The 12002-nt window shown below is 41.3% G+C and overlaps 1 protein-coding gene across 1 annotated transcript in view; it reads right to left on the bottom strand.

The window, feature by feature from the left end:
* LOC109992345 (cadherin-4) overlaps positions 1 to 11359 on the bottom strand; it is a 211861-nt gene extending 200502 nt beyond the window's left edge. Inside the window, exons 1-2 of the mRNA XM_020644902.3 lie at positions 11043 to 11359; positions 9769 to 9880 (exon numbers count right to left, since the gene is read on the bottom strand). Coding sequence (XP_020500558.1) covers positions 9769 to 9880; positions 11043 to 11099 — 169 coding nt within the window. The 5' untranslated portion in view covers positions 11100 to 11359. The remainder of the gene's footprint in view (positions 1 to 9768; positions 9881 to 11042) is intronic.
* Between the last annotated feature and the right edge of the window lie 643 nt (positions 11360 to 12002).

Genomic DNA, 12002 nt, shown 5'->3' with positions numbered 1-12002 from the left:
AAATGCGGGTTTGAGACGTGACTGACATGGTTAACAGACCCTGCATTTGCTTTTGTTGGTGCTACTGGGGTGGGGATAGCAGGGAGAAGTAGTGGAGGAGAGGAAAGGCAGATGAAAGCTTAATAAAAACTCTCCGCAGAGCCCCCTGAGCGGAATAGCGAGACCGTTACCTCTACTCCTCCTCCCCTACTCTTTTTTGGTTTTCTATTCCTCCCACTCTCTTATATCCGCCTGATTCCTCCCTTACTTACTTCTCTCCCCTGGCACTCCTACTATTTCTATCCCTTGCCTATTCCCCTTTATCCACCCCGTTGCTTCAGTCTCCCTCTCTACCTTTCACTCCTACTTAAACCTATGTTTGCTAATGAGGTGTGATTGACAGCTGGATTACACCATCGCTTTGTAATCCTTTCATTTCTGTGTAAGGATAATCACCCCCCCAGACCAGGGCCTAGCCTCCTAACTCTAGGAAGAGTCAACAATGTATGTACGTGCTAGCAGTGCTCATGTATAAAAACTATGAATATGGGATATTTAATTGTGTGACTAACCTTTTCTAAAGCTGAATTCATAGAATGACAATTAATCATTTATTATCCAGCGCACTAGGGCCAACAACATGCCAATCATCATGTAAGAACACCAAAAGCCATACAGCAGAGAATGTAGCCTATCTGCCTGCAGTTTTCCATCACTTTCTACCCCTGAGATGTGCAAACACTGTGTTCTCTCCTGACTTTTCCTCTAGCCCATTCCTCCTCCTCCTCGGTCAGCCCTCCCTCCTTCCTCCCCTTTCTTCCCCCACTCCCTCACAGGAGCTTGTTCCCTCAGTGGCCACAGGATTCACTTTGTTTTTTGATCATTCTCAGATTCAGAGCTAGACAACTTATCTGCTTCTCTACATTCTCCCAGGCCCGGAGGAGGAAAGCGGGGCCTTTCATTACCTCTCGCTCTTTGCTTCTTCCTCTGATGTGCTGAAAAAGACAATAGACAGATAGGCAGGAGGAGAATAAAGGGCTTCTGGCCAGTGTGCTTTTAAAATTGTGTTGGTCCCAAAGCTTGGAACAGCTAGCCTACATTTAGTCTTGAAATTTGACCACTAGTATTTAGGTGGAAAACTGCTCACAGAACCCCTCACTTGCCAATCTTTGGTATTTGGTGCCTAGCTGAAAGTAATTACCAATACGAGTTAAGCCTAATTACAGTCATACACTATACTAGTTAGCCTTCATACTGAAATGAACAACATGTGATTTAATAGATATTCTGCAGATTCTTATTAGAAGCCAATCTCAAATGTCAAGGCAATATGCATATTACTGTACAGACTCAGATTATTATAACATCTGAATCCCACTTTTAGTAGGCTACAAAATAATTGAACTAGACTCCAGTAAAATGTTAAACTTGTCAGTGCAGTACATCTGCATATTTCTGATGCCTACACTGCAGTCGAATTCAAAAACAGACTTGATAAAGTGTCTGCACTGCGGATGCCCTGTAACCCCTATTCCACAGTCTTCACCAATTTATAAGTGCATGTATTCATTGCTCAACGAAGTGCAAATGTTAGCTGAGTGAGTATTTGCTAGTTATTAACACCCCATGACAACTGTTGCCAGAGCTACAATGATGTGTCTGATAGAGGTACAGCAGTGAGTGCCACAATATAAATGTGTGATTTCTCTTCAACATCTCTGGCTGCTTACTTTAAATCAAACAAAAAGGAAATTGGCCCATCATAAAACACTCAAAATCAGACTCTGCTTTTATGACATCACCATTCCACAGTAATGCAGACTTGTAGCAAACACCACACAACTGCCTTTAGCTCTTTTTTTGCATTCTACCACGTTCGATGATTATTGGATCGCCATTAGCTGTACCCGAGAGCTCAGCTATACTTCCTTCACATTAAAAAACACTAAGAGGAATATAAACATGTTACAACCAAGCGACATGGACTTTGATATTCAGAACAGATTCCAACTTCTCAACTGCCACGACACTAAATAATTCTATCCACACAGAGGTCATTAGACATTCTCAAACACTAACATATTTATCATAATAGGAGGCTTAACATACAGTAACATTTGGTGCCAATATAAGCCAAAGGTTTTTATAGTTAATAAAACTCCTAACTCAAAAATAAAGAATTATGCTTAAAGATCACTTTCTTAATTGGAAGAATAGCTCACAGATACTCAAGCAACAGTAAATGTGAGTAGAAATCCTGTAAGTTTCCACTTCAGTGCCTCTTCAAAAGATCCTGCAAAAATGTCCTTGAACAATAGTTCTACCACAACCTCAAAGGTCCTAACTAGCTAGCTAAGTCTGCCCCAGCCATGGGGAGATATGAAGATTTCCCTTTTGGAAAAATCAATGAAGTCTGTGAAAAAAGAAACAACATGGATCTTGACATAAATCATCAGACTTTGCCTGCAAAGACCACAGGTCCTCTGGAGGGGCCTTTGTTAGCTTCGTATTAGCTTTTGGCCTGTTGAATTACGTAGGCCAGACAACAAGGGACTCTTCATTGTCTCCTCATTAATTAACATTACTGGCACTCTGTTTGTCGACCCCCGGCCCCCCTATCCTTTTCTCTCTCTGTCCCCTGTGTTTCTGCACAGCCTCCTTGTTAGAAGGCTATGATTCAACTGTGAATTGAACTTAAGAACCTAATGGGGAACATACACAGCAAGTTCAAGACACAATTAGCGATTACCAGACAGCCCATGTCTTCAGAGGGTTTCTATCCTTCTTTTCATCCTCCATTAACAAAGAGGGATCTTCAAGCAAAAGGAATAGCATATGAGGCTGTAGTGCTCTTGGATTTGTCCTGCGCACATTCTCAGGGAGATCACACACTTTTGCTGGTTGATTAGCAAAGTGTGAGAAATGGACAGAAGTCTCTTTAATTAGCAATAATGATCTGATCTTAGTTTTGGCCAATCAGGAAGGGTGGAGAGATAGAATAGGGTATCAGAGTTGACATCACTGAAGTATTTTTCATATTCCATTTTTCCCTGTTATGAGGACTTTTCAAAACAATGGTTGTAAATGAGTCAAACGCTCTCTGACTCGGTTTCACTAAAAGAAATGAGAGTAAATGATTTTTGAGGAGAAGAGTATATTGAGTTCATCCATTTGTATTTGCTCAGGGTTTAATAGAACCTGAAAGCCAAAATAGTAACACAAAGATCATCTCAACTAGAAAATTGTGTCATCCCCCTCTATTACACTGCCATCTTTATCACAACTCACAATCAACATTTAAAGGGATAGAGCTGGGATAGCTGAAACAGCACCTTTTGGGTGTGCTTTGTAGTTGCTTCAAAGTAATTTAATCAATTAGGCTGTAATTAAAATGCTACCATAGACAAACAGAGGCAGTGGAGGAGTTGGGAGAGTGTGAGCAGGAAGAGGACACCACAGAGTTTGGACCCAGGCCAAAGTTGTAGTGAAGTAGTGGGCGAACTGGGAGGGAAACTCTGGATCCTTTTTTTGTTTCAGAATGCTATAATGGGTTGTTTGTGTTTCCTTGTGTATGTGTTTGAATGTGAATTAAAATGGAAAAGCACCATATTGTATAAGAAGCTATATGGATCTTTAGTCTGCAGAGCCCTATCTGATATTACCTCTTCCCCTGTTGAGAGGAATGTGTCTGCCCGCCTCCCTCCTCTCCATCCTATATTTCAACCTCAATTCTGACAGTAGTCTAGCTGAAGGACATGGTCAGTGTGACTCTTGAGCAAAGAGAAAACAGCCTTGTAGGCTTATCGTTATCCTGCTGGTGTAATCCCTGTCCACCACAGCCCAGCAGAGGAACAGGCCTGGGAGCGCCTTGCATCGCCTTGCTCCTCATGACAAACTGTTTTACCAAAGACAGCAGGGACACCTTACAACAGCCGCTGTGGAGTCTTAATCTGACACTAGCAACAAAGAACACCTTCCTAACCTCAAGACAGAATGTGTGTGCAGGGGTGTAATTTTTGTGTGTGAAAGAGACAGAGCAGGAGAGAGAGAGAGAGAGAGAGAGAGAGAGAGAGAGAGTTTGAAGTGTCCCCTTGTCATCTAACAGCCTTCACAGCCCATACGCACCATCTGTGCGTTAAAGAGCTGGAGTCCAAGCAAAGTATTTAAACTGCTTTAATGTCTTCAGGAGGGCCATAACCTTGGTCTTCTAGGACCCCAGAAGACCCATCATACGAAGGCAGGAGGTCTCTTAATGTAGCAAGCAGATGACAAGGCTGCAGAGTTCACACACCACAGAGTAACTCAATCTGCAGGAAGTCTCCCACATTTGTTCATCCACTCTCCTCTCTCCTCCCTCCCTGTCTCCTCTGTCCCTCCTCTCAAAACAAAGGGAGAAGATGTCAAAAAATCTCATTAAAAAATAATGGCCTCCACCTGCTTTCTTTCTTTTCTCATTGTCTCCTGCTTGGCTTTCTAATGACCAGCTTGGAAAAACCTGGAGGAAACTTGCTATGCGCAGAGCCCCAGACAACCAGCGGAAGGCAAGCAGCCCATTCAAAAACATATAATTGCAACAAGCACAAAAAACCCATAATTGTTCCACAGTATGGGTTCTCAAGCCTGACAATATTAATCAAAAGGAACTTCTGCAGGTGTAATGCATTTTCCCCCTTTTCTCATCCCATAAACTACTTGTCTAGACCTTTACACGGGGAAAAAACTCAACTATGTTGCTAAATCATCTAAACGATTCTCTCTGGAACATCCACACAGTATTCTTTCAAACTATTGCGAACATACATCAGGCCTTAGGTTACACGTTAAGTAAATATGTGTCAACTGGCTATTTGTAACAGCTCCCTGGGGTCAGATGAGCCTTCGGCATGAAGAGCATTAAACCAGCACCTCCGTATGTCTGTAGAGTCTTCACTGCCTTACAAGCCATCCAACAAATGTCAGCCTCATTGATTCTGTAATTATTAAGCATGAAAAAGTGATGTGTCTGTGCTGTCCCTGAAAATCCTCATAAAAATATTAGCTATCAACCATGTCATACTTCAAACAGATGGCACAGAGAGAGCAAGGATTTGTGTTGTTATTCTGCATTATAAGAGAGATTAGATGTTTTTAAGGGAGGAGGGCGGCAGAGAAAAAAGCATGAATGATTCTGAACAACAAAAAGAGAATTAAAGAGAGATTGGACTTTACATAACATTTGAATAAAGGCAGACACCACAATGCAAAACTAATAATAAGAGAAAGCAATGGGAGTAATTTAGGCAGAAAGAGAAAGAAACAAAGGAGGCTATTTTTCCAACAATGTCTAATCTCCATGCGGACGCCTGTCTGCTATCGACCCAGATAACACTGCAGGCTGTGTATCATGAGATTTAGGGCAAAAGGTAAACAGGAAATCAAAACAATCTAATTCTGTTTGAGGGTAGAGTGAAAAAGAAAATTGATGTATTGTCCAACCCTTCAGTGTTGCATCTTTCATTTAGTCTCCCATAAGTCACTCCTTCAAAGCAGGCTTCTGTCCCAACATGACCCATACTCAAAACCACTGATAAGTGTGTGTTAGCACTGATTTTGTGTGAAGGAGAAGTAAATTGTACTCTTATTCTCTGTGTAGTAATATTACATTAGGGAGAGGATTCTGTAAGGTTATGTGTCATATTGAGCTATTTTCTAAAGTGGAAATAGTTACGTGCTTTAAACTGGGGTGAAATTGATTCTTTTATCAACTTCTAAGAATAAAGTTGAAAATGATCCAATCCAAAATAGAAAGCCTACAACTGAGTAACAGTCCAGCTATTGGATTTTGTAAAAATACCTCACAGGGAAGCTTCACCGACCTAAGCAAGTGAGACTCATCACCTTGGGCCTTCTGAATGTGCGCTGGAGGAGATTTTTGGAAATATTATCATGAGGAAATTAAAGCTCTGAACAATTTGTTTTATTCAGAATGCAAAGCTCTCTAAGGCATTGCTCCTGGTTTGTGGTTATCCTTCTGGCGGGCAACAGCCATAAAATATTATGAATATGATAGAACCAACGTGGCACTGAAGGGGGAGAGAGGGGATCTGGGTCATAGAGGAAAGGCATACATTTTAAAGCCATCAACTGCACATTGAATTCTATTGAATGGCAGCATATAAAGACACTGAAACAGACATTGTGCGAGTACATATGTGTGTGTAACAGGGTACCGGAAAGTGTGTATATAAGTGCAAGAGTAAGAAAGCTGCTTAGAGTTTGAAGCACCTAATTTTCTGAATAGATCCAAGAACTCGTTTGGTTTTAAACCTACATAGTTCCCTCAGAGAAGCTTCATACATCAACATTGCTATAGCTCAGGAACTCACATGTCAACACACACAAATCGGAATTTACCAAATGTGTTTTTTAATCCCCCTTACCCATATATATCTCTCTCTCTAACATAAACACTAAATGGCATGAACACAAACACAGACTTGCATACAAAAAGTGAGGGCTGCCCAAAACCACCAGTAACCCAAACAAAGTCCAAGGTCAGCAGAGTGGGCTCACTGAGCTGAAACCAGCAGCCCTGGCTTTCATTAGCAGGAACAGAATCAGCAGAGGGATGCAGGGACACATGGGATGAGGTTACTTTAGCTAGCTGTGTTTATCTGAGTGAGACTGGCCAGGACCCAACTCTGGAATACAAAACACTCCAAACATTGTGACAGCATCTATTGTTGGTCCAAATATCAAACCGTCAAATCATTTTAACAACTGAGTGTCGTTTTTGCACTGCTGAAACAGACTGAGTAATTAAACAGATTTTACAGCACTGTTTCAAGTGTGTGTGTGTGTTTTGTGAACAGTATCCGTATCCGTCATTCTGTGTGTAGCATTAAGCAGGCCATGTGGAGCTCTGCCTCGAATGGTGCCATGAGCGTGTGACACTGTCACAGGTCTAATGGAAACCAGGAATAAAAAATCAGCAGGCATCCTCAGAACTAAATGTGTCATACAAACAGCACATGTATGTGTGCACACACACGCACACGCACACACACACACACACACACACACACACACACACACACACACAAGATTAATGGCACCCCTCACCCCTTGAAGCTTTTATCACACCTATTACACCCCTGCTGTTCTTCTTTTCTTGACATAAATCCTCTTTTGAATTAAAAACAGAACCAAAAACGTATTTGCAATTTGTTGCTACAAACAATACTATAATTAATAAAACAATAAACTGTAAGTAGTGTCCGATAACCAGGTCAAATTTTAGAGTAACCGTTTAATTCCCTGGCCCCCTTCAATCTTCCTACAATCTACTGACACAAACTAAGCAGTGTCCATTTTTGTGTGCTTTAGCTATAAGCTTTTGTAACCTGCAGGAATTTTCCTGATAAATACAAGGAGAATCAATTCACTCAGCAGGAACAATTCAGGGTGTAGCATTTATACTCACAAATGTTTATTGGGCAAATGGTATGTATCAATAGAAACCTCAGGTTCCCTACAGTTTTTTTAGGAAATGATCAAAATGAGCATTACTGCTCTTTGAAGAAAGGATGATGTTTAAAAGTTGTTCAAAGCTGAAAATAATATGAGTAAGCTATCATAAAAGTGATATTTAGCCATGTTCTCCGCTTTTGCTTTGTCATCACATGCTCTGGCGATGTCAATAACAATACAAGGCTAACTATTTAGATATTTTTGCACCCAAGAGTGACTCAAAATGTGAAATGTAACATCCTCCTCCTCTTCCCCTTTGATGATTCTCTGTAAAGAACCAGGCATCCTCCCCATCATGGCAAAGGTCCGAGTGCTGTCCTGCCCATTATTCCCTCAGTAACACATATATATTTATACTGTATGTGTGTGTGTGTGTGTGTGTGTGTGTGTGTGTGTGTGTGTGTGTGTGTGTGTGTGTGTGTGTGTGTGTGTGTGTCGCGTGAGTGGGTGTCATTACTCCTGCCCTCATCTGACGGTTTTGGGTTAAAAAATGTTATCATTAAAGGCTTTCCAGAGTAGCTATCGCTCTCCCTCCAGTGACACCCTCACCAACAATAAATCAACTGCCTGAACCCTGTAGATCACATATTTGTCTGAATGTGTGTGTTTGTGTGATAACATGTGTGCCCCAATGCAGCTGTACTCTGAGATGTGCATGAAGATGAACCTGCAGCTGTGAGAGAGTCACCGCGAGGATGAGCTCATTTTCTTTTGGTAAGATAGTTTAAAACAACACAGAGGAAACAAATGATACATGGTAAATTAAGACATATGCTGGAAAAAGCATTAAAGTGACACACTGTAAATAAATTAGGCTCCATGACTGGAGCCGGTAGTATTTAAGGTGGTCCGATAATGTAGTAATAATTAAAGCTGCCTTTCGTGTGATAGCTTGCAGTAAAATCACACTAAATAATATTGAAGTCCTAACACCAAAAACAACCCTGTCAGACCACTACAGATTAGTTTATGTCTGAATGGAGACACAGAGACAATTTCATCTCCCTGAGACCAAGCAGATAAATACTGCTCCCTGAAATAAATGGCTCCTGTGCAGCAGTGATGGCTCATTCTGTGATTGTTTGTGATTGTGTTGACACCCCCTGCTGGGCTGAAGACATCACTACCGCATGGAGAGCAAGCTCACTTCCAGCGACAATGTCCCTCATCCAATCCCTCTGCCACCCAGGCAACAATATACTGAAGTTAATGAAACAAGGAAATCTAGCTGATACCTTTCTCCACACCTGTGGCCTATATATGACTCCAGCACAGAACAAACACAAATATAGCAACAAGAGAAAAAAAGACCAAAAAACAATATACCAAACCCTCTCGTACTGTATATCCTAAATCTAAAGCACTTACTTATGTGTGCATGTGTATGTATGTTCACGCGCACTCTCAAGAGGAAGAGTCTAGACAGCTGTATCCCAGCCAGGTCTCTCCTTACTAAGGAGAGTGAGAAATATATACTGTGCAGCTGCCGAAGACACAGTCAACCCACAAAAGAGCTATTGTGCGCCCACAGCAAAACAATACAGCTTAGCTGAGCTATGAGAAAAAAAACCACTGGGATCAATAGAGAATTGCAATTAGCCCACATTGGCAGGAGCAGTGCCAGATTAGACACAGGATGTCGATTCCATTTCCTGCACTATCGGGCCCTCAAACTTAGTTGGCTCACTGTGTAATTGGAACAACACACACACAAGTGGGTAAGATGCTGAAGTGTGAAGGTGATGGTACATAAGATAAAAGTGATAAAGACAGTTAGAATGATAATAATGTTGGATTACAACCCAAAATCCAAGCACACATACAGTAAGTATCAGACAAGCATTTGGAAAGTAATATGCATGTAATATATCCATGTACAGTTTTTATCAAAAAGTATTCAAAGTGTGTTTGATTGTATTTTTTCTGAGGCCCTAATGTACTACATTGTAACAGGAGAACAGTATGCTTACCTTTTAGCCCTTTTATACTTGATCAGGTAATTCTGTAGTTCATTACAGCAGCTATTAGCAAGATCTTATTTCATCCACATGGTTCATGCTGCAATTCATGAATTCAATCTTTTCTTTTTTATTATATTTTACATCCATCCTCCAGATGCATAAGTGCTACGTCAACAATCTGAAAAATGTCTGCACATCGTATAGAAAGACTTGTCACAACTCATGTTCCCTTACAGAGGCCCTGACGCAGAAAGGGAATCACTCACAATGTAAATCTCCTTGGCAAAAAAAGAACTGAATCTCCAATCAGAGGTCCTACCTTTCTGTATGCCCTGGCCTTGCAATACATCCCTTGAAATCAGCACAGAGTAGAAGCTTTGTGAAAAGCCAGCTCGGCAGGGACCTTTGGAAAGATGCTCCCCATTATTCCTCTGTAAGGAAGAAAATACAATGTAAGACATCGATAAACATGGATTCCATTGATTTCTGGTTTTCTGTTTGGCCCTCAGCCTTGGAGGCAAGCAGCATGTAGAGAAGCGGTTAGCAGAAAGATATTCAACAAGTTCATCAACTTCATGCCCCATAGGCGCACTACTTATTATGTATTCTCTTAGACAGTGTTTGTTTAAATGTGCAGTTTAAGTCGCTCCATAAAGAAAGCAGCCCTTGATGAAATAAGGACCCCTTGTAAAATACTGAGCTCAGGGTTAAGTGAGACACACAAAAAGAAAACTGCATGAATGCAGCAGAAAATTCTCTCTGTGTCTGTGCAGACACTCTGTTAAGTGGACTGCAGAAACTAGCAATATTGAGCACACACTGTTAAATTGTTTCGTCTGACCTATTACAGCTAATAACACCACACGAGTAAATATGCGCGTGCACAACACTGAGGGTCTGAATTGGTCCTATCATCTCTTGTTGGCTGAAAACACCGAAGTGAAACACATTTTCCAAATCTTCTAAAATCTGTATAAAAGGCCTGAGAACATTCGCTTTAGTGGGACGCAGCAGTGAAAGATTTAGCAGAGGACTTGTTCATGCCGTAAAGAAAAGCTCACCGGCGCCCACTTAATTCAGCTTTCAATGATTAAATGACGAGGAAGGGTTGAAAAGCACCTTCTTACTACTACTAAAGTTGAACTTATTTTCGGCTTATCGGTTTTATTTAGGGAACCTTTCGTTTGAAATATGCGAGATAACTCAATTCGTTTGAGAAAGCAGAAGAATAAATAGTGCATCATTAACTTGTAGATGATAACGCATCCGAGCGCTGAACACGCAGCGATCCGGGGGAAAACTATCAAGGATCAGAGTGGGCATACTTGATTGTTAACAGTTTCTTTCTTTTTTTTTATTTCAACTCGCACTCAGTTAAATTCAGTAGGGGACCAATGAGCGTACTTGTGGAGGAATAACGACCGGCGCTGCGCTGCGCTACTGCTGCGGCACTGACACTGGACTCCATCCACTATAGGCTACATGACTTTAACACAGACTATATGCTATTACATTCAAACCTTCACATTACCAACAACTCCTCTACACAGAACAAGCTGTACTGAAATTAAAAATTAAAAAAAAAAAACTCACCCAGACTGTGTCACAAAGAAGGGCTGCTGTCAGGACCAGAGCGAAGTCAGATCTCATCGTGGCGAACAAGCAAACCAGGGCTGCCTGGACGAGGAACCAGAAAGAGGGTCGATAGGAAATTCTTCTGCAATAATTGTGTTATTCCCCCCTTTGCGGTCAGACTGTTCGTTACGTCCCTTCCCGAGCTCCGTGAGTGTGCTGCAGCTCTGCCCCGAGTTTCCCCGGCTCTCTCATCTGCAGGTGAGCGCTCAGCTCAGCACCAAGGCGCAGCCAGCGTCACTCTCCAACCCCTCCTATCACCCGGTGCAGGAAAACTCCACACACGCACTTAAAGAAACACTCGTTTAGGGGTTTGAATCAAACAACTCCACCCCTGACGTCTCTCCGAGGACCCCGAGATTTGAGTTCTTTCATATAGCTTCGTTTAGGGGATTGCTGTTAAATGCTGAAAAAAAGAAAAAGTCGCTGAACCATGAATCGACTCGCTGTGTCCAAATGTGTGGCAAAGTCGTTAACTATTAGCCACAAAACTTCCAGCAACGATTTACAAGGATGTAGCTAGCATCTGAAAATTCGATTATAATCCTACATTTAATATTCTGCTGCCAACCAATCCTTGAAGGAGTGAATACTTTTGTTTTATTCAGTTCAGCTCTCTATTAAAGTGCTTCTTCTTTTGTCCTGCTAGGCGTGCAACTTGTGTACCATGTGACCTGCTGCTAGTTAGAACAGGTAAACAAAACATCTAGAAAAATATGCTGCTTTGTGAGAGTATGATCATTGTGTGTTTTTCAACACTAAACAAATTCACAGATTGTGTTATTGTGTTACATGACTTTAACACAATGAACGATATGTTTTAGCATTGTATCCACTAATTACTTTGAATAATGAAACAGTGGATATTTGTGGTCTGTTGTTTGAATGCAGGTTTTATTATTGTATTTCTGTAATAAGTAC

The sequence above is a fragment of the Labrus bergylta genome, chromosome 12, assembly GCF_963930695.1.
Source record: "Labrus bergylta chromosome 12, fLabBer1.1, whole genome shotgun sequence".
In the NCBI taxonomy this organism is placed as follows: domain Eukaryota; kingdom Metazoa; phylum Chordata; class Actinopteri; order Labriformes; family Labridae; genus Labrus; species Labrus bergylta.
Note: the sequence above shows the minus strand (reverse complement) of the source record. Positions and strands in the feature narration are given on the sequence as shown.